Genomic DNA, 23,439 nt, shown 5'->3' on the forward strand with positions numbered 1-23,439 from the left:
GTTTTGTCGTGGAACAAGTACACCCAAACAAATGCAGTCATTTATTATAATATGTTGGCAAAACTCTGCAAAAGAGTTATATAGTCTGTCTGTACAGTGTAACTTGAAGGCATCAATGCACATGAATCTCTTGAAACATGGTGGATCAATTAATGTACACCCCGTCTGTGTCTTGCTCCTATTACCAAATCCACAAGTTAAGGACCTGAACCTATATATAGGTACCCTTCTTGCTCGAGACCTGTAAAAAATGTACACAATAATTTCATGCAGTCAAGTGTTGGAAAAGTAGGTCCACAGACTTAGCGATATCGTGAATATATATCCAAGAACTCTGTATATTGCCTCCCAGGAGGCGGGATGTTATTAGACTAACCTATAGTAGGTAGTAGGCCAGAGATATAGTATAGAAAAGTACACTGGCCCAAATTAAGTAATATTATATTTCAGAATATAAAATAATTTACAATCTTGCTATTATTGAAATATAAACAAGTAACAATTATCCTTAGTTCATAAGAAGGATAAGTATACCTAAATATCTAATAGATTCGACAAAGTGTTGATTCTAGCATTGGATAAAATAGCTCCCTCTTAAAGGGCCTCTGCGCTGTTGGCTTTGGGGCCACAGGCGCCCGGCAAATGGTAGGGTTTCCCACAGCAAATAATGTAAAATCACGAAATAAGCACATAAATTTGTATTTCGGTTAAAAGCACCTATGCGATGAGCTAGGGTTTCGAATTAAGTATCTGATTCCTTATAATTTACACACTGAATAGAGAAAACTGAATATTCAGAATTAAGCAATGTCTATGAATAGTTTACAGGAATTAAGCCACTTTAGCGGTCAGAACCAATAAAGTTTTAAGGCTTATGTCTACCAGGAGGCACCAGATAAAGTAAACCACTAAGAAACTACTCTTACTACATATATACAAATTTTTGAGTAAAATTAAGGTTATGGTAGCTAAACATGAATTTAATTAGAATGACTCTGCAAATATTATTGATAAAGTTCTGTAGCAATTCTACACAAGAACACCACAAAGCGTCATAACTAGTGCCACAGCGCAGTGAACACATGAGTGTTGTGGCTTAAGCTCTCATAGTAACCTTCACACTTTTAAGCAAGGTTTATTTATGTACACTGACTTGCGTTTTCGTTAGTAAAGCGTTTAAAAGGGTTAAATGCATTTTATAGCTATAACTATAACCTATAACCAAGTATATGGCTTACAGTCATTAAATAAATTTAGTGATTCCCTATGACATTTCAATAAGTACCTAATTTTATTAACTCTGTTTGTGGTGATAGTGATATAACGAATAATTAAAAGGGATTCTGGAAATAAGAAATGTCCTGTCCTTGTTATATTCCTGCAACTGCTTACTTTACTATTATAGATAATTATTATCAAATTTGATAATAATTGCGACTTATAAATAAAAACGACTCTAGTACTTTATTATTTTTATCTTTTCATACTTGAATTACATTACTCCTTATAACAGATGTGTATGCTCCTTGAAGAGTAGACTGACTTATCACATCTTCTTTTACCTAGTTTTCACATACATTTAAGTAATTAAGTATAGCACCCTTGTGGTGACTCACTTATTCTTTTTGAACATTTATAAGTACATTAAGTACATTAAGTACGTATATAAAATGTTAAGTTAGAATCATAATATAATGGAATATCAAATTGTATGCTTTACTAAATACCTCTCTCCTCACAGGTGTTAAAATAAAGGGTGTACTGCATAATTAATTAAACACTCATAATATAATAATATTACATATACATAATAAGTACACGTATAATCACATTGGCTTGGCGTCTTCCCACCACCAGGCGATAACAAACACGTCTCAATATTATTATTAGGTTCCGAATAGCGGTACAGTTGTTTAATGACAGCGTTTTACACAAAAATAAAACGCTAATTAAATAACTTACCCTATTCGGAACCTAAAGTTTTAATCCTGCCTGGTGTAAATATGTATAATTTTGAGACAATGAGTTGGAAATTTGTTCTTGCGACAACCGCCAAAAAGCAAACTGCTGTGTGGTGGGAGTGTGGGAGAGAGAGGGACGTATATGATAGAAAAGGACAATACGACCGTCAACAGTGTTGCCACTCTCAATATTATTATTAGGTTCCGAATAGGGTAAGTTATTTAATTAGCGTTTTATTTTTGTGTAAAACGCTGTCATTAAATCCAAGCTCTAACTAAACTCAACGAATTCCAGTACCTACATTTGTATAAATGTGAGATAGCTACCTACCCACATATTACAATATAATATGGTTAATTCACAACTTTCATTTGGTCACTATAAATTATACTAACAAATAATTAAAACTTGTAGTCATATACGTACTAACAAATGCACATAGTGATATGATTAGAGTAGTATGACAACCCTCGACCTAATGCTAAATGATAAAAGTTCCAGATGTTGTTTACTTTAATGCAGTCGAGCTTCACAGTGGCTAGAGGGTGCACGGCCTGGACTAATTAGATAGCACGATACACACCACGAATCGTTAGTAACGGAGATATTTTCGAAATGGAACTGAACTTTGTAACTACATTAATAAAACATGATGTGAACCATAATGTGAGACAGTGCTTCAAATCGAAAAAGCCGTTTGGTAAGTGTCACTTACATTTTTTTCATAAATATGTGGAATCGTGAACCAGTCGCTTCGGTATTTTTCGATAAATATGTGGAAATCCTTACTCATTAATAGATACCTGATTCTTATAGGTGCCTACTAAATCTCTGGCAAATGCAATTAAAACTCCACTGCTCATGTTCAATGTAACTAGGTAAAACTTTTCCTCCCTTGGGCAATTAAGAAGTTTAATAACTAAAATAACTATGTACTAAAATCATATAAACAACGAATAAGTCAGGACACCATTTTACCCATATTGATAAAAAAGTGATTTTTTTTAAGTTCATCTAAAAAATATCAAAATCTCGTCCTTCTCATGCAACGAGGGCGCTGCATATCAGATACACACATAACAGGCGAAAAATGATCTAAGTAATCTAAGTGATTAGAAGTAGGTATTCACCGCCGAAATTCTTTTGGAGTTAAAATCTCCCTAAGTTTAGGAACCTAATACCCCTCAAACTCCTCACTGCAAAGTATTAATGAGATAATTATGAAGCGGGAGATTATGAACTACTTACATCTTAGTGCATATTTCAAATAAAATAAGACCTTAAGTTTATCAGCTTTTTATCAGTTATTTATCGGATAATCCAGGCCATGTCACATCAATGCTAGAATAATAATATGGTTACTAAACGAGATTTATCATATCATTCATGTGAAAGGACATCCGTTTACACTCTATTAAACTTTTGCATGGGAACAAATAGTGAGTGAAATGTCAATTGTCATTATTTTAGGCCGTCTATAATTAATTTGTATAAAATATGGGCCACACATTATAATTATTAATAAATAAATGTTGTTTTCCACACGAAATAATATAAACAATTGAGATTCAGTTTCGCGGCGCTCTACAACTGGTGCATTGAACTCAATCTGTTTACAACTGCGTGCGAGATTGCATTTTGTTATCACAAGTTCCTTAAAAGTCTACTTACTTGTAGTAAATTGGGCGTACTGGGTAGAAAATTTTGGCAAAATATACTTGAAATAACATAATCCCACCGGATAAAGGAAGAACTCTCCGCGAGCAGTCATAACAAACCTAATCACAGGTTAATAAATCACGTTAAGTATTTGATAAATAACCATACCTAATGCTAATATCATATAATAGTGATTAGTGGTACGAGTAATCGCCATTCAACTATTAGATAGACCACCCTGTGCCTAGATGTCAATGAGCAGGTCAAAACGATAGCTTAGCGGGTAACGGTCAGTGTACCTAGGTACCTACTGTACCGTACCTAGGATAAATAAGTATTTCAAGCAACGTGATTGTTTAACAAACGAGTTTCACTCTTAAATTCAATATCAATGAAACTTATTTATTAATTACCTACCAACCTTTCACGAACTCGAATGTGTGGATAGGGTAATTACGAGTATAATATATAATTTATGCGTTGCTTAATATTTGTATTTGTTACAGTCACCAGAAAGGAAGAGGTGATGGCGATCAAAAATAAATTTCCAACCAAAATACCGGTAAGGTTTCCCAGTTTTATAAAATGGTCCGTTTATCATTATTGTATTTTATTTGTTAGCATAGCTTATTGAGGGTTTACGTAGGTAGCTTAATTTATACTAATTAAAATTGCAAAACTAAATGATTTTATGTCGATTTAATTAGACATGAAATTCTATAAACAAATAATGAGCCTTATGTGCAACTAATAAGATATTGTTTCCTTTGACAGATTATAGTGGAGAGGTACCAGAAAGAAAGAAGTTTGCCGACATTGGACAAGTCAAAATTCCTAGTGCCAGAAGACATCACAATGTCACAGTTTCTAGTTATAATTAGGAACAGAATAAAAATAAAACCTAACCAAGTAAGTCAAGCTTTTTTACCACAATGTAAGTTTGACCGTGCCCCATATTCGTACGTAACTAATGGTAAACAAACTTGTTTACAAGTGAGAGAATGATTATATCGTTACAATGTAATTTTAACCATAGATAATGATCTGTATTCACGCTTCACGCGTCATACAAGGTTCTGCCGACGAATGAAGGGGCTCGACTTTGATTAAATTTCATAATTCATAAGTGATAACTAATAACCTACACCAAATTTGAGAGTGGATCTCTTAAAGGTGTTATTATATAAGATCTGATATATTTAATCTTAATCTTCATTAAACTTTAACAACTTTTATTTTTAACAGGCGCTGTACTTAATAATCAACAACAGATCTATGCTGAGCATGAGCCTGACCATGGCGCAGGCCTACGAGCAGCACGGTGACGAGGACGGCTTCCTCTACATCACGTACGCCTCGCAGGAGGTGTTCGGCTACCAGGACGGTTAGTGCAATCATCAACAACAGATCTATGCTGAGCATGAGCCTGACCATGGCGCAGGCCTACGAGCAGCACGGTGACGAGGACGGCTTCCTCTACATCACGTACGCCTCGCAGGAGGTGTTCGGCTACCAGGACGGTTAGTGCAATCATCAACAACAGATCTATGCTGAGCATGAGCCTGACCATGGCGCAGGCCTACGAGCAGCACGGTGACGAGGACGGCTTCCTCTACATCACGTACGCCTCGCAGGAGGTGTTCGGCTACCAGGACGGTTAGTGCAATCATCAACAACAGATCTATGCTGAGCATGAGCCTGACCATGGCGCAGGCCTACGAGCAGCACGGTGACGAGGACGGCTTCCTCTACATCACGTACGCCTCGCAGGAGGTGTTCGGCTACCAGGACGGTTAGTGCAATCATCAACAACAGATCTATGCTGAGCATGAGCCTGACCATGGCGCAGGCCTACGAGCAGCACGGCGACGAGGACGGCTTCCTCTACATCACGTACGCCTCGCAGGTGTTCGGCTACCAGGACGGTTAGTGCAATCATCAACAATAGATCTATGCTGAGCATGAGCCTGACCATGGCGCAGGCCTACGAGCAGCACGGCGACGAGGACGGCTTCCTCTACATCACGTACGCCTCGCAGGTGTTCGGCTACCAGGACGGTTAGTGCAATCATCAACAACAGATCTATGCTGAGCATGAGCCTGACCATGGCGCAGGCCTACGAGCAGCACGGCGACGAGGACGGCTTCCTCTACATCACGTACGCCTCGCAGGTGTTCGGCTACCAGGACGGTTAGTGCAATCATCAACAACAGATCTATGCTGAGCATGAGCCTGACCATGGCGCAGGCCTACGAACAGCAATTAATCATAAATGTTTACTCTTCTTATTAAGTTTTGCTTTGTTTTCATTAGCCACGCCTATCTATTTATGTTGATGGGTCGGAAAGCGACACCAAGTGAAGGTATCATTAAAACTAATTAACGTTTCATCAACTGCATGATAGGCAATAAATTATTGTATGACGTCCAAGCCACATGACTAGGTACTTTACAAGACAAGCCAGTAATGTAAACAGGCAACGGAAGTATACAAATGGTAAAATGTTTGCATTTGTTACAGATATGACAGGAAAACAAGAAGTGGAAGCGATAAGGCATAGATTCCCAAACAAAGTACCGGTGAGTTCTAGTTTACGAATACGAATTGACTGTCATTCTAGAAAAAAAGCATATTTTTACTCGGACAGAAAAAAACAGATGCCTATCTTCTGCTTTAAGGTAACGATACCCAGTGGAGCCAAAGTTTTGCTTTTACATCGGTCAAAACAGTCTGCAATGTAGTTTGTAGGGACAAACGTAACACTTTTATGCAGGGGCATAAAAGCGTTACGCATCTGTTTTAACTAGGGATAGTTTTATTTGCGCAAATTATTATGTTTGGATCTTATTAAAGTTTTAGAGATTTATAGTTTTAGATTTCGTAGTTTTTAAGTAAATTTTATGTTTAACTTTCTTTGTTGTTCTGTAATTGTGTATGTTCATAAGTAAAATGCAATCTTAACATTCAGCAACTCAATATAAAAATTAGCATTAAAGTTGTACATATATGTTCTAGTTGTACGTGGAACGTTACATACGGGAAAGAGAAGTGCCGGCGTTGGGGAGGAAGAAGTTTCTAGTGCCCCAAGAGCTCACGATGTCCCAGTTCCTCTTTATAATCAGGACCAAGATGAAACTACGAGATTCACAAGTAAGTATCGGGAAGGAGAAAATAGATAGATATGATTATTGATTAAGTATGAGTACCTATGTTCATACCTTTTGTATGCTCCTTTCAAAAACCTCATTTATTTTACAATCATAATATATACATGTTTAAGTTGAATATAATGTATATGAAGCAGATCTGTTCCTAAGAATATCAAAGATAAGATCTTCTAACGATGTCAAAGTAGCAAATATGTATGATTTTTTTCAAAGATACACAAAAATAGAGTTTCAATTGAATGCCTCGAAATCTCGCATCTCCAAAAACTCCAAACGCAGGTCCAATGACAAAACTGCGCAACTTTGCGTATAGTCCTAATAAATAATAATAATATTTATTTATTTAATCTTTATTGCACAAAAGAAAAATCTTATAGTACAAAAGGCGGACTTAATGCCATAAGGCATTCTCTACCAGTCAACCTTAAGGCTAAGCAGAGAGATATATATATAAAACCTATCCCATCGCATTGGTCTAAGGTGTGCAAAAACCAAATGGCCATATGAGGAGATTTGTTTCCTAATAGAGTTAGACAAAAAAAAGTCTGCAGCGATATTGATAGCCCACGCAGTGCAATTTATTTATACGTCATAATTTCATAGAAGTTTGATGTTTAAAATAACAGTTGCACTGCGTGGGGTGTCAAAATCGCTGCAGACTTTTCTTGGTCTAACTGTATATGTTTGTTGTAGGCCCTGTACCTGGTGGTGAACGAGCGCGTGCTGGCCAGCCACAGCATGACCATGGCGCAGGCCTACGAGCAGTTCCGCGGCGACGACGGCTTCCTCCACATCACGTACGCCGCGCAGCAGGTCTTCGGCTGAACCAAGTAACTACTCCATTCTTCAACTACTTCACTCTATAGTTCGTTTTTTTAGCATTAGAAAAAAAGTATCGTCTTGGGTCGTCCCATTAGTTTTTCGTCGAGTTCTTAAATTAGTGCTATTCTGCTTTCGTCACCCATTCTACATTCGTCACAATCGTCGGTGGCTTTCAATGTAGAATGCGTTTTTCTTCTCCTAATTTAAGAACTTGACGAAAAACGAATAGGACGACCCAAGACGATACCAGAAAAAAGGTAAGTAAACAATCTTGATGTTTCTTTTAATTGAAAAACAAGTTTTAAAAATAAGTCACGGCAAATATGTAACAATTATGAATCTAATACGATCATTTATATTCTTCTGCTTTCATAAGTAATCGCTACTGATTTTTAAAAAGCGTTTTTCAATTAAAACGCATGTCAAGATAGCATACCTTCTTTCTAATGCTAAACAAAAACGATCTATAACTTTAGTTACAACTTGCGGCTTGGCGGTGACGCAAGCTTTTACAATTGGTATAAGGTGGTTCACACATTAGTTTTGTTACACAGATTGAATAGAGCGGAGTTTTTGAACCCTTTTCATGACGCGATCAGGGGGTGCTAGAACAATTATAGCATTAGAACATTTTTCGAGAAACCTCCTCCCCTCCCTAAGCATGACTATCTAGTAGATTGTATCACAAGGGAGCAAAATGACATTTACGGCGAGGGCGTACATTGACTTCTGAACGAAGTGAAGCCCGAGAGTAGGGTTTAAGTGTTAACGCCCAAGGTGAAAATAATATTGCTACAATGTGACACATATACCTACCGCTTTTCACATCACCTATGGGGAAATTATGAATAGTTAAAATAAAAATTATTAAAAAACAAACATAAATCGTGTCCTACAACAGGAAAGTGCCACTTTGATGCCTTCAAGCAGAGCAGAAAAAGCCCTTCTCCTAATAGGTGATGAGAAAAAACGCGACCCAGGGGGGGTTCTGCTGTAGTATATAGTAGCCGGTTATGTTTCTCTTTCTTAGATACTTAGGCTTCTCGAGCCCTCTGAGCCCCCCTAGACGAGCTTTACGACTCCCCAGTGGGACTTAACCCACTAAAATCGGGTTTGCGTGCTGAGGGACACAGCGAAATGATTGAGACGAATTAACTTATTTACGTGATCTTCAAATGGCGGCACAGTCATAACCGTATCTGGCCTGGCCCCTATGATCTTACAAATCTGCACTCGGAGGAACTAGGTACTTATACGTGGATAAACAGAGCGATTACTAGGACATGGATGTTTTCGATGATGACATTACAACATAGGAAGTAATCTGGTAAGCAGCTTTATCTTCTTGGGATATTTCAACAGTAAATTAAAACGAGTAACTTTTAGTACCTAGTGAACCTACTAGTCTACCTACTTACTACTAACAAGAAGTAGTTACTACAAGAGTTGCTGTATTCTATGTATTGTTTTTTTGTATTGAAGTGTGCATTAAAGTGTATTTGTATTGTATTGCACTAACTTAAGAATTCCCGAGTTCGCGTGTTTGTTTTTATTTTGAGGCCTTTCATTTTTGTATTGAGCCTCGTCAGACAAAAAAATCCAAAAGCTGACCGTCGCATCTTCGACCATATGTACTTATTTTCGAGTAGGTAGGTAGGTAATAATCTCTTGTCAGTTATTGTGACAATACATTACTATTTAAATCAATTAAATCTGTCATTGTTAATTGCACCTTAGTTACATTAAAATCATTAACGTGTAATAACAGATAGTGACAAGGTTTAGTATATTTTTTATCAATTAATAACGATCCTGAGATATTTATGGTTTTGTTATTGTAACTGTAGGGAGAAAACATGCATGATTCATTACACGATAGTTCATTAATGAAATAATGATAATAGAGTCGGACTAAGCTAATTTGACATGGAATTTGTTACGATAAAGTGTGGAAATGTCTTCATAAATTGCAAATTAAAAAAAGACATTTAATGACGACCTACACTTTGTTCTGTCAAAGTCGGTGTAGAGTTAGCGTAGACGGACTATAAGTACCTGTGTCCCTAGATTAAAAATGTTAACTATAAATATATATTTATTATCTACATATATAAAAGAAGCGCTTATCAACATTTTTTTGTATGAGACTCTACATTACAGAGTTTCAATCAGGGACCGTATAACCGGTTTTATTAAATACCTGTATATAAACTGTCAAACGAATACCGGTTAAAATGTTATACCTATATTCGAATTAGAGGTATTGCTGTCATTCAGTTTTTGTCTTTATCGCTAAACTACACTAATTGACATAATGAAATACCGGTATTCATTAATACCTCAATAATAACAGGTATTCAGTATACCGGTAATGGTTATCGTATTTAATACCGGTATTCATTGCACTTGATCAAAGAGTAACCAAAAACTTTGCGACAAGAGGTTAAAGTTGTTGTTAAGTCCTCATGCTAATATTGATCGCAGTACAAGCGAAATATTTCATAATTTAACCACGAGCGTAGCAAGTGGTTCGAAATTGCGACCGTTTCAAAGCACGAGGTTAATGAATGAATTAATGAAAAGAATTAACCCCAGAAAACATTTCCATATGAAATATGAGCGCCGCGCCGGCGCGCCGCCGCCGCCATCAAAATTTTCGCGCCGCCGCCGCCGCCAAAATTTTCGCGTCGCCGCTGCCGACACTGCGCTATCGCCGTGGCATCGGCGTGACCTTGTTAGATACTAGAGTCTGTCTAAGCTAACTTTGCACCGATTTGAACAGAACAAAGTGAGGGAGTGTTATTATAATATAAACGTCATATTTTCATAGAAATTTGACATTAACGATGATATTTACACACGTTGTCGTTGCAAATGCTATGCAGATTAGTTTGATCGGGAATTTATTGCTTTTATATAAGGTGCTAACAAATTACAGCTTGGCAAAAAAGAGTAGAAATTAAAAAGTGGCAACACTGTAGTGTCGTCCCGTTTTCTTATATAAATTGGTTTGAAAGGGACGACACTACAATGTTGCCACTTTTTAATTTCTACTCTTTTTTGCCAAGCTGTAGGTATCGATATTTTAAGAGATGGTACTTTATATAAAAACAGTTAACTTTAAATAGAAATCAAGAAAACTCCTCATATCATATTTTTGTTTTACTTACCGAACAAAAAAATAAATTAAAATTATATTAATAAAATTAATTAAAAATAATCATTACGTGCATTTAACCACATAAAGAAAAAATACATAGAGTGCTCATGCTCACTCCATACATCAGTTTTGGTAACAAAAATACTATTCTTTTCGTAGTCAACATTAGTATCGAGTAACGGAATTATCAGTACTGCTACTTGACAATAGATGTTGCACCGACCGAAAAGTCTAATGCTCAACAACTTTCAGCGAATATTAAACAAGGATTAACTGGAACTTATTTTCAACTCCTTCTGCTTTAATATTAGTTGTAAATAGTTGTTCAATACAATTTTCGTGAGTCGCGACATTTGAGACATCTAGTATCAAGTAGCGGTACTGATAATTCCGCTACTCGATGCTAAATGTCAATTACGAAAATAATAGTCTTTTTGGTACCAAAACTGATGTATGGAGTGAGCACTCTATGCTTACTATATTTGTCTATGATTTAACTGACAAGATGTTTAACACTTTCTGTTTTGCCAACAATTGTTTGTGTGACACGTTGATGATAATGACATTTATGTCATTATCATCAACGTGTCATTTCATTTATCAACGTGAAGTGGCCAGTTAAAAAGAGGTCTCATTTAATTATCTCATTAACAGGGTGTTTCCAGGAGACTTTTCGAGACTCTTTGCCTTTGAAGTATGTGTTGGTTACGCATAGTTGGTAATCAGAGCAAAACTCTAGTAAACGTTGGCCATTTTCGTTAATTTTGCCAACTCCATGGTAACCAATACAGCCAGGCCATGTGGAGTGGTCTCGGCCCACACGGGCATTAAAGTCTCCTAAGATATAAAGGCGGTCACCACCGGAAACAGTTTTCACTGTCTCGGCCAACTGGCTATAAAATGTGTCTTTCGACTCATCCGATGATTTTAAAGTCGGGGCATAAGCAGCAACCAAAGTAACGTATCCGCTGCTGCTATTTAGTCGCAAGACCATTATACGCTCTGAAACACCGCGCGGGGTTTCAATGGTGTTAAGCATATCGTTTCGGACCGCAAAGCCAACACCATGTTCGCGAACATCAGCGGAGTCTTTTCCCTTCCAAAAGAATGTAAAAGAGGACTCCCGCAATGAGCCTTCGTCGGGTAATCTAGTCTCTTGTAGAGCGCAGACCGAAATGTTGAGCCTGCTCAATTCTGCATCGATCACAGCAGTTTTACGCAGATCATGTGCGCAACCGGAACCTCCACAGGTGTCCGGGAGGCCTGTCCTCATAGTCCGGACATTCCATGTTGCAATGCGCATGGATTGGCGAGGCATATTCCTTAACTGCTTATTTGGACCAGGTGTGGAGATTTACGATACCAGTCATCTAGCCTGAAGCTATAGCTCCCTACACCTCAAAGGAACAAACTGGTAACGGGACGGATTGGTACCTTACTGTCCGGGGGCTGCCCAGATTAAAGCAGGCGGTAACCAACCGATGGGTCTACGATGGACCCTCCTACTGTCGAAAGTGACCCCTAGCGTCTGCACTTACGCCCATTTATGCAAGACTTATAACTGGTGACTGCCACCTCCCGTGTTGTTATCCACGCAGTGAAGCTGACGTGGGCGGAGTGACCTCTCCACGGACATTACACCGCCTGGGACGGAATTATGGAAACGCAGGGATGCCCAGCACCTGCATCACCCTCTCGGCTTCACTGTATTCGCCGCCACCGCCAACCAATTTTGACCGGCGAACCGTCGCCGGCTAAATGCCTATCGGGCGGCGCTAGACGTGCGCGCCGGTCGAAAATAATTGGGCAACGGCGCGCCACCAAAAAATCCACGGCGGCGGCGTGGAATTTTTCAACTTTTCAATATTAAGACGTATAATTAAAAGTCATGCTCAACCCTTAAATCGACAAGGGAAAAAAATCTTAAAAAACTGTGTTAGTATCATTTTTTCGGTGTTATTATCTTATTAGGTATGTGGTTGTTTATTGTAGAAAAATCATGAAAAAAATCTATTTATAATAGTTTCGAAAAAAACATAGGTATGACAAATATGTTGGATGTTGCCAGGTTCGGTGTAAATAAAAAGATACGCTGCATAATGAAAAGACGTCTAGTATTTTGGACGTTGCCGAATATACAGTACTTTATATGCATAAGGTTTTTTTTTTTGTCAATATCATGTTTTTTTTAAAATTAATATAGAATAATTGCTTTTAATTACAAATACACTTACTGATAATGTCAACTTATGTTATGAACTAAAGTAAAACCTACTATCTTTATATTTTTCCAAAAAGTTTATAGCTCGTAGGTGGTAAAATTTTACCAGTCATTGGCGTCATTTTATTAACATTAAATCAAACTTAGCGGGGTATCGTAGGATGCAGCAACATCTGAACAATGGTATACAATAATGCATGTAATTTTATCAATATTTTCGTAAGAACTTTCTTAAATGAAATCGGGTCTGTCTCTTGATGTCTTGATGAACGCACAGGAAAAAAATCCGTAATAATATTTTTTTATCTATTTGGTTCATTACGTTGTAATAAGACAAATAATGACTTAGTATGGTGTTGGTGCGACATAAAATAGTAGAAATTCAATTATATAACCAGAAAAATTCCGTAAGTACGTAATTATTGCCATTTTTAAGTAAGTATTTTACGTCAAAAATGTGAGAGTTACGTAGGAAGTGGCGCCCGCAATAATTTTCAACTATTTCTTATCGGACTATAACCTATTACATATTTTAACGCTGCATAATACTGTCTTATAAAAAAATATTCGGCGCGAATTTTAAACTACCGGCGGCGGCGGCGGCGCCCGTACTCCTTATGGCGGCGGCGCGCACGTCTAATCAGCGCTCATATCTTTGAGATTATAAACTACATACATAATAAAATACAATTAAATCAACAATTAAAAAACAATTAAAAGAATCAAATGAACGCTATTAAAAATGTATTCGTCAAAATCATCACCTAACAGCTAATTTCACCAGCAACATGAAAACGGGCATTCTAAGATCCGAATCTTAAGTATTTACAACTTTACAAGCGGGCCGGACAACGTCCTTGACGAGTAGCGAAGGAACGAATCGTGGTACTACTACAACCGGTATTGGCACTTACTTATTACCGGTAATAGCTTTAGGAGTAAACTATCAAATAGTGGTATTTGTTGTCAATTGGCTAAACCGATAACACTATTGAATACCGGTATTCGAATACCTCTATTCGGAGCTTAAGTGATATAAATACCCAAATTCATATTACACCGGTTATACCTCAATAATAACCTGTAGTCAGAATACCGGTAACGGTCCCTGGTTTCAATAAGTGATAATGTACATCTCGTATACTTTTAAAACATAAACGTTTACACAAATAGCGTACCGAGTACAAATAACAAGACCAAAGGGTCGATGACCACTAACGAATCATTACTAAATACGGGCATACTAATGTGATTAGCTTCATTATAATATTTATTATTATAGTTAATTCACTGCGAGTTGCTTACGATAGATAAACACGTAACACATTACATAAATTAAATTAATGAACATCACAAATGTAATATAATTTTATGACTATTGAATATTATACCGAGGTATCCATCTGTATATCTATAATGAATAGGTACTTCATGTTTTGCATACAATAGGTAGGAGATGGGCATTTGTTTTTGCAATTTTGTAGGACTCGATGATAATGCATGGGTTATCTTGGGTCACAGGCTTTTGCACTTAGGTAAAAGGAAAACAAAACACTCCGTGTGGTACCGAGAAAACCAATTATAAAGAATAATTGATAACATGGCTATTTTAGGACATTCATGTTGATAAAGTAAACCAATTTGATTTCTGGACCACTTCGGAACTTGTCCCTATATTACTATTAGGTAAAGTGAAGTGAAGGCCGTGTGAAATTTCTACCAAGTTACTGTCAATGAGTCAATGAACAAACTAGCCTAGAATTCAAGTGTACCAGAATTATTATTACTCTTAATTTAAAGAATCAATTTAAATACTTTTAAAGCAATAAAGCTTATTTTGCCAATGAAGAATACTACGTACTATTTCTGTAATACTTGAATTATATTGATTGGATGCCAATCGGTCAGTGCCTCTAGATTGACATCTGACTTGAACGTTGATGAAACATTCGTATAGTATGAATTTAATTCGACACTACTACTACTAGAGTCATCAACATATTTCTAGTACGGTCGGCTACAGGCAGTTGTTTGTCCGAGCATCCATCATATGAATGAGTCCGTATTATTCCACAGCGGGCGGACCGCCAACGTTATTTATGTCATAATAATAAGTTTATCTAGGGTCACAGAAACGCAAACATATTCTCTTGAATGATAAGCAGGATTTATGTCCCTTCGAGTGTCGCCCCCCGCGGCTGTCGCTGGGCTCGCCCTAATGTGTCACCACTGCAATATGTAGCTACAGTACTAATAGAACCTACATGTGTACTTTGAACTATCGAACACAGTATTGTCTGTGTTCGAGGTCACACCACGGGGCCGATTTATTAATTTCGAGCGCTCGATTTCGTGTATTTCGTTCAATATACATATAATACATCTCCACTACCGGGCATTTAAAATACCACTCTCAATTTCTATCGCTCGTATTTCAAAAATTAGCATTTCGCCGTTTCCACCGATTTTCGAGTAATGAAATCGAGCGATCGAAATTCAAAAATGCCCCCCTGAATCGCTACTATATTGCCCACGATGGGTCTTGTAATAATAATAACTACTGAAACTTGCTTATTATTCAATAAATAAAAAAAAAAGTATGCAAATACAGGAAGTCTTTCGAGCAATACTAGATTGGACGGGCAGGCCAAAACACTGTATCGCTACAAAAAGTCATATTTAAAATTAACTGATTTACAAGACCAAAGTGATCCCACAAAAGTGTGCCGCGAACAAAGTTTTGTGCGTTAGGTACGTACACTAAAAATACTGAGCTGGTAATGACGCTACCTTGTTTGTTACAGGTACTTCAAGTTGCTGGATTAGTGAAACTGATGTTCCTGCAATAGCGTCTTCAAGAACAAAAGACTGATAGTATTTTAATTTTTAATTTGTTATTTTCATTCCTATTGTGATATTTTATATGAATTAATATGATTTGAAAAGGGTTTAAATTAAAGTGCGATGTCCGAAGAGAGCCGGCTGGTCCATGCGAAACCTCGGAATGGCTTTTGGAGATAAATGACATTTACGACTTCCTCGAAATGATCTATCTGTTTACTTCTAAGAAATAAAAGCTAAGTTTGATCGTTTTGTTTGACTAAATGTTGTGTGTTTTATGTTTATTTTAGAATGTTAGGCAAGGAGATGATATGTAGTCGACGAATGTAAGTATGTATTTTTTTAATGTGATTTATATGTAGGTATATATATTTTGGATGTCTGTACTGTTCAAATGTTTTATGGCCTTACTTGTTCAAAATGATCTCAAAAACATGTCTAAAAAATAAAAGGATTAAATTAATCGTACAATTGATTTATGATCTGTAAGAATGATGTGGATATTATAGAAAAGCTTATGTTTGTAATTTGCATTAGATTTCGTATTATGTACCCAGATGTAAATATACTAAGCATTATCCATTTTTCCCTGTAATAAAGTTTTTTTTTTAAAGATTTAGTGGTTTAATATCATGACTTGGCGGTCCCAAACTAGTGAATGATAACTGATAAAAGTCCGATGCTGTAAAAATGTTTTAATATTAGGCTTATAATAACAGTAGGTAATCTTACTTGCTAGTAGGGAGGGGTATAATGCTAGTTCTTCTTGAGCCACTCGGTCTGCGCGGCGGCGACCAGCGTGTCGTGGATGTCCTTGGCATACGAGATCTGCAGCCGCACCGTGTTCAGGTACTGGGGGTAGCTCAGTGTGCTCTCCTGGAATATAAACACACTATCCTTTATTTCTCTGGATATTTTGACTTAACGTCAAGTAAATCCACAAGGGGCAATAGGTAACAAAGCAATGGTACCAATGGTTAGGTATCTGAATATAATTAATTGATAAGAAGAATCTAATTGTAAGAACCTAAGCTAAAAGAGAATTAACTAAGCTGTCTTAAGTTAAATGACACGTTTCCGTTGCTCCTTTTTCTAACATGCTAATAAGTACTACAGTAATGTCTTCATAGAGTCTTATGGTCCTTAAATGTAACAGGACTGATTGGCGAGATGAAAAAATGTGAATCAAATTTCACGGTTTCTCCATAAAAATGTATGGAAAAGGTTTTCTTTAATTTGTGGCTTTTAATGACATTACTTTAAGTTGACCCCTTGGAAACTATTGATACTGCATAGGAATGGAATCGATTGATATAATAAATAGCCAGCGGTCAGTATATAGATCTGTATAAGGAAGGCGAAAGTGAGAAGTAAAGGTCTCTGCCCACTACACCGTATCATACCATGACCGTGCTATGAACGTGTCAGGCAAAAAAATATTCTTTGTATGAAAAAGTATGAGACTATGTCCACTAGCCCGTTCCGTCACCGACCATACCCGTCGCGTGCCATGCACGGACCGGCAAAAATAGTCGGCGAGGATATTTTGCCGGTGCCGAAACGCTCCGTGCATGGCACGTAACGTTGCCAGAACAGGGTGTGCAGCCGGCGAAACGGTGGGCATACGAGTTTTAACCGCGTATGGTGACCGTTCTAAGACCGTTATAAACGCGTTACTATATTTCTTGCTCGCTCTAACCAGTCTGATAACTATTCGCTGGCTCTTTCTGACGAGTATTGCTATCGCGAATAAAACGCGGGTACTAAGGGGATGAAACGCGGATGCTACGGGGATCATAGGCGGATATGTTATGGGGATGATGCGCGGTTACTACGGGCACTAAACCCGTTATGTACAACGTGGATACGGTGTAGTGGGCATAGTAGGCCGTATCGCGTTACATTCGGTGCCTGATACGTTCATAGCACGGTCATGGTATGATATGGTGTAGTGGGCAGAGACCTTTAGGCACGGAGTTGAGATCGAGTGGCAGGTAGTGCGCGGACTGCCTGCCGCTCGCTGCACGTGCTCGTGCGACAGTACTCTGTAACAGTGGTAACAGTGTACAATACAACACTCACCGCGCTGGGCCCGGAGTCTAGGCTCACGGGGTGCACGGGAGACGGCAGGTAGTGCGCCCTCTGCTCGCTGCGCTTGCTCGTGTGACAGTGCCCTGTGTCGGTGGTAAAAGTGCGCAACACTCACCGCGCTGGGCCCGGAGTCTAGGCGCACGGGAGACGGCAGGTAGTGCGCCCCATGCTCGCTGCGCTTGCTCGTGTGACAGTGGCCTGTGTCGGTGGTAAAAGTGCGCAACACTCACCGCGCTGGGCCCGGAGTCTAGGCGCACGGGGTGCACGGGAGACGGCAGGTAGTGCGCCCCATGCTCGCTGCGCTTGCTCGTGTGACAGTGGCCTGTGTCGGTGGTAAAAGTGCGCAACACTCACCGCGCTGGGCCCGGAGTCTAGGCGCACGGGGTGCACGGGAGACGGCAGGTAGTGCGCCCCATGCTCGCTGCGCTTGCTCGTGTGACAGTGGCCTGTGTCGGTGGTAAAAGTGCGCAACACTCACCGCGCTGGGCCCGGAGTCTAGGCGCACGGGGTGCACGGGAGACGGCAGGTAGTGCGCCCCATGCTCGCTGCGCTTACTCGTGTGACAGTGGCCTGTGTCGGTGGTAAAAGTGCGCAACACTCACCGCGCTGGGCCCGGAGTCTAGGCGCACGGGGTGCACGGGAGCCGGCAGGTAGTGCGCCCCATGCTCGCTGCGCTTGCTCGTGTGACAGTGGCCTGTGTCGGTGGTAAAAGTGCGCAACACTCACCGCGCTGGGCCCGGAGTCTAGGCGCACGGGGTGCACGGGAGACGGCAGGTAGTGCGCCCCATGCTCGCTGCGCTTACTCGTGTGACAGTGGCCTGTGTCGGTGGTAAAAGTGCGCAACACTCACCGCGCTGGGCCCGGAGTCTAGGCGCACGGGGTGCACGGGAGCCGGCAGGTAGTGCGCCCCATGCTCGCTGCGCTTGCTCGTGTGACAGTGGCCTGTGTCGGTGGTAAAAGTGCGTAACACTCACCGCGCTAGGCCCGGAGTCTAGGCGCACGGGGTGTACGGGAGACGGCAGGTAGTGCGCCCCATGCTCGCTGCGCTTGCTCGTGTGACAGTGCCCTGTGTCGGTGGTAAAAGTGCGCAACACTCACCGCGCTGGGCCCGGAGTCTAGGCGCACGGGGTGCACGGGAGACGGCAGGTAGTGCGCCGCCGACTGCTGCTGCTCGATGCACGTTATCGCAGTACGCTGAGGACAAAACTTATGATTTAATCCATCTACAAATATCAATATCGATATCTCTATATCTTCTATGTTTCAGACCTAGTTAATATTGACAAGTACCTACAACTAAATTTTTATACAGTGATCAAATTCTAGATGTAGGATGGTTCATATTCATACGAACTTGTCTGTACATACTTGTAAGCAGGTATTAATTAGAATGTTAGGACCTATTGACCTGGCAACGGGCAATTACGTATAGCATCCGATAACATCACATGATGATTAGCATTAGAAAACATTCAACTGTTTACATTTGATAAGGAGTCACGTAAAGACATCGGAGATAAGAATGCATATATAGCAAAAGCACCCGGGTCAATAAGTTAATTATTGGTCGCTATATAGATACATTGTAGCCTACCTAATGTACATACAACCAACTTTCACATTTCAATAGGGTACTAGCGAACAAAACTTAAAAGATATAAATGGACCGTATCAAGTATACATAAGGTACAAAATTGTGTTGTGCGAGATCGTTAATCAATAGGCATGTAGCTGCAATTAAATCAAGCAATAGAAAAAGGAAAGGTGTTAATGTTTTGTGTTCCAAGGATTTTGTATCTATTGGAAGTTTCCTTTGACTAATGGTTTGGTATTGAAATAATTCTGTCTGAACAATTTATGAAAAAGGTCGGCGTTGTGAAGACAGTGTTATGTACCCACTGTACCCAGTAGATCATGTGAACCTAATAGGTAATGTTTTCCGTAAAAAGTAACTTTGGGATAAATAAATGATCAATTGATCATATGAGAGATGTGAACCAGAGGCGAACTTCACATTGAATGCGGATCTGCACGCCGTTCGTGTGCGAGCGGAACACATCGCTACATACGTGTATAGCACTGTCTCGCTTACGTATTTGATCGGCAGCAATTTGCGCGCGCTCGGCTAAGGACTGCTCTGAGCGGTAAATAAGGCACATTCTAGCCAGCGAAAAAGGGAACGTATCATGCGTTGGGGAGGGACAACGTTATTCATGTCCTTCCGCCGAAAACATCGAGATTTCTACATATAGCAGGTATCATAGTGAATGGCCATTACTTAAAACACAACAACTTACCAAATGCAACTCCATTTGATCACAAAGGCTAAAGAATTCTTCCAAATTCTTATCAAATCGCGGCACTGGAGCATCTATACCCTTCCTGAAAAAAAAAAGACCAACAGGTTATCATGGAGATCCTTGCGAGGCCGTCTCTTGGCCTAGATGAACATTTTCTCATATCTTCTTTTGATATGACCTACACTTGTTTGTTTGTTTCGCATTATACATATAATATATATTGTTGGTGTAAGAAAGTAACCTTCAATCACCTTTGCATATTATATAACCACGTATTTATACTTTCTTGTGATAAAATTGTTGATCCCGGGCGTGAGCATAACAGCTATCAAGTTAAAGGATTACTACTCCGAAATAAAATACTAATGGTATTATTTTAATTAACATCTGTCAAATTTAACAATCATCAGCCACTTTGATGGCCATGGGTGAGACTAGTTATGAGTTGAAATTCTGTTGAATATTATATGAAACTGTTACTGACTGATGAAACTGTTAGGCCAGGCAGGAAGAAGTAGAATTCATCACTTTTTCAACACCTTCGAGTCTTTACATATAACATATATTCTATACCTGACTCTATATTCATTTGTATTTTAAGAATTTTCAGTCATGTTGAAATTTCCTTAATATTTTTACTATAGATGGCGATTTTATTCTTTTTTATCTTTATGGCCATATAGAAATATGAATATCCTCAGAGACCATTGCCATTGCATTGGTGAATTTTAAGTCTTTGCAACAAGATATACAAATTTTCAATTATTCGAGATTTTCATTAATGTCACAATCACTTGTTTTGGCTAGGTCTAAATACTCTAAGTAGCGGAAGCAGTTATAAAGTTGACCCAAAAATTTTTTATTAAGCTATGAGCTTCATCACATATGTTCCTTGAGTAATTCTAAGCATTTCAAGCCTGGGAGCCAATAAGAAATGTGTGTCTACTCGGATTTGTAATGGATTCAAACTTTCAACCCCTTTTTAACCCTGTTAGGGGATGAATTTTACAAAACGCTGAAATTACTTTTCCTGTCTTTTAATAATATCCCCAAATACAAAGATTCAAGTCCCGCGTTCGAAAATTTTTTTGATATCCATACAAACTTTCAACTCCTTTTTCACCACCTTAGGGGATGAATTTTCAAAAACGCTGAAATTAGTTTTCTTGTATTTTAATAATATATCGTTTTACGAAGTTTCAAATTCCTAGCTTAAAATAAAACTTGAACCCCATACAAACTTTCATCCCCTTTTTAACCCCCTTAGGGGTTGAATTTCTCAAAATCGCTTCTTATCTCTTGTACACTTTATAAATGTAATCTAGTGTGCAAATTTCAACTTTCTATCTTTTGTAGTTTCGGCTCCGCGTAGCAAAAATCTCCAACCAAATTTTTCACCTTTTTACGTTTTTCTTGTAAAATTACTATGAAATTGAAAAAACAAATATCTGCAATGAATTCTACGTCTTTGGTTTATACGAAAATGATACCAAACTTGCCCTAGTACCCACCAGGATCAGAGTAGGTTTTTTTTTAAAGATGACGGATGGCGGCCGTCTTTGTACCCCACCCTCCCCCCCACTTCACGCTAGAAATGCTTAGAATTACTCAAATATCAGATGTGATGAAGCTCATAGCTTAATAAAATTTTTTTGGGTCATGTATGGCAGCGTTACATAACTGACTCCAGTAAAGGGCCAGTTGTACTAACCATGATCGACGGACAGATCAACGTCACTCAACAGAGGCCTATGAAACTTCCCATACAATAAAATAATTAAAATAATAATTTGCTCTAAATCACACTTGACACTACATACATTACATGCTAACCACACACACACTTCTACATCACAACTATGTGCACACATTTTAAATTGTCATTAGTTAAGTTATTTATTGGTAATTAGGTAAGTAAAATCTTTTCATTATTTCATATTTTTCACTGATTTTATTGGCGTGATCTGGTTCTGGCAGAATATCAGTGCCTCTCCCATGAAGCGTAATACTGAGCCAGAACCATTTTGTTTTGCTGCGACGCACACAACATTCCTTCTGTGTGAATCAATATTTATACGTATATTTCTTTCTTTTTCTATTTTTGTAAAAATCTGTCTTACTCTTATTTGTGCTTGTATTTTCTGTTTTTTCTAAATATTGATTGTTTTTTCTTTTTTTCTGTCATTTTTGTATTTGATTATTCTGTGTGTATTGTGGCAAACAAATAAAGAGATTATCTATCTATCTATCTAAAATTATAGCAAACATTTCAAGGATGACAGACGGTTTGGTACAACCTTCTTCTTCTCTTCTTTCCCCTAGACCGGTAGTCCCATTTACTTGGGGTCGGCCCTCCTCGTCCGCATCCTCCACTGCTCCACGGTTTGGTACAACCAACCTTAAATAAGATGTAATCATAACTTACTGTGAATTGGAATCAATATTGTGGTTCTGATGCAAAATTTGTGCTGCTGATTTAAGAGTCATCTGAAAGATAATAAAAAATAATTACATAAGTGATAATTATTAATGCAGTGCAGCTTATCAGTTGGTGTTGCGTCTGTGGGTGAAGTTAATTGAATTACTTGATTACGAACTGATTAAAACTGGTTCCAAGTTGATGCGGATATCTGTTGTCTTGCCAATTATATGTATAGTCAGGTTCGGACAAGAGATCCATAAATTAATTTTAGTTAAAAGGAAATGTATGAGAAATGATTTAAATTATTTTCAAGTTGTAGCATATTTAATGCACATCAGAGGCATAGCAATTTCAATTTGTGACAAGTGTGTAAATGTATCTTTATGCATAAAAATAATTATACTGAATTATTTTACTTACGGGTATAGACTCACGCAGAGAGCTCATGAGCGTCTTGACTTTAGAGATATTGTCCATTTTATCTTGCTGAGGCGGCTGTGCCATTGCTGGCTGCATTTGCTGAGCATGTTGTGGGGAAGGTTGCTGCATGATAGCACCAGCTACTGGCATTGGCATGCCGACGCCGACTCCGACGTTAGGAGCCGCTCCCACTGGGTTTAGAGGAACATGCAAGTTCATTTGATTCATGGTTTTGATTTATAATTAAACCCTTATAAATATCGCACTGATTTACAAATAAAAACACCAAAAGTACGTATATTTTGACATTGACAACTTGACATTGACTTCGTTTTGTGCCCGCACGGATTGGCGTTTTGTTGTTTATGAGAT

General features: G+C 38.6%; 2 protein-coding genes across 2 annotated transcripts; one reads left to right on the forward strand and one right to left on the reverse strand.

The window, feature by feature from the left end:
• The first annotated feature begins 2,312 nt into the window (after positions 1–2,312).
• On the forward strand, positions 2,313–16,441 carry LOC134667866 (uncharacterized). The gene is made up of 8 exons (XM_063525261.1): positions 2,313–2,662; positions 4,128–4,183; positions 4,396–4,530; positions 4,867–5,005; positions 6,144–6,202; positions 6,639–6,773; positions 7,484–7,620; positions 15,798–16,441. Exons 1-7 carry the CDS (start codon positions 2,578–2,580, stop codon positions 7,613–7,615), a joined length of 741 nt encoding a protein of 246 aa, XP_063381331.1. The 5' UTR covers positions 2,313–2,577; the 3' UTR covers positions 7,616–7,620; positions 15,798–16,441.
• LOC134667857 (mediator of RNA polymerase II transcription subunit 29) lies at positions 16,222–23,334 on the reverse strand. The gene is made up of 6 exons (XM_063525251.1): positions 23,068–23,334; positions 22,651–22,712; positions 20,223–20,307; positions 19,024–19,119; positions 16,567–16,710; positions 16,222–16,272 (listed from the first exon to the last, which is right to left on the reverse strand). The coding sequence occupies exons 1-5, from the start codon at positions 23,293–23,295 to the stop codon at positions 16,591–16,593; spliced, it is 591 nt and encodes a 196-aa protein (XP_063381321.1). The 5' UTR covers positions 23,296–23,334; the 3' UTR covers positions 16,222–16,272; positions 16,567–16,590.
• Positions 23,335–23,439: the final 105 nt, after the last annotated feature.

The sequence above is a fragment of the Cydia fagiglandana genome, chromosome 1 (genome assembly GCF_963556715.1).
Source record: "Cydia fagiglandana chromosome 1, ilCydFagi1.1, whole genome shotgun sequence".
Lineage (NCBI taxonomy): Eukaryota > Metazoa > Arthropoda > Insecta > Lepidoptera > Tortricidae > Cydia > Cydia fagiglandana.

What these genes read in the sequence shown, in the direction of transcription:
- LOC134667866 (XM_063525261.1), top strand. Translation starts at nt 2,578, where the DNA reads ATGGAACTGAACTTTGTAACTACATTAATAAAACATGATGTGAACCAT. An exon ending in CAAATCGAAAAAGCCGTTTG is followed by an intron (nt 2,663 to 4,127) that starts GTAAGTGTCACT and finishes TATTTGTTACAG; the next exon opens with TCACCAGAAAGGAAGAGGTG. An exon ending in TAAAAATAAAACCTAACCAA is followed by an intron (nt 4,531 to 4,866) that starts GTAAGTCAAGCT and finishes TATTTTTAACAG; the next exon opens with GCGCTGTACTTAATAATCAA.
- LOC134667857 (XM_063525251.1), bottom strand. Translation starts at nt 23,295, where the DNA reads ATGAATCAAATGAACTTGCATGTTCCTCTAAACCCAGTGGGAGCGGCT. An exon ending in AATATTGATTCCAATTCACA is followed by an intron (nt 20,308 to 22,650) that starts GTAAGTTATGAT and finishes TTTTTTTTTCAG; the next exon opens with GAAGGGTATAGATGCTCCAG. An exon ending in TAGACTCCGGGCCCAGCGCG is followed by an intron (nt 16,711 to 19,023) that starts GTGAGTGTTGCG and finishes TTTATATTCCAG; the next exon opens with GAGAGCACACTGAGCTACCC.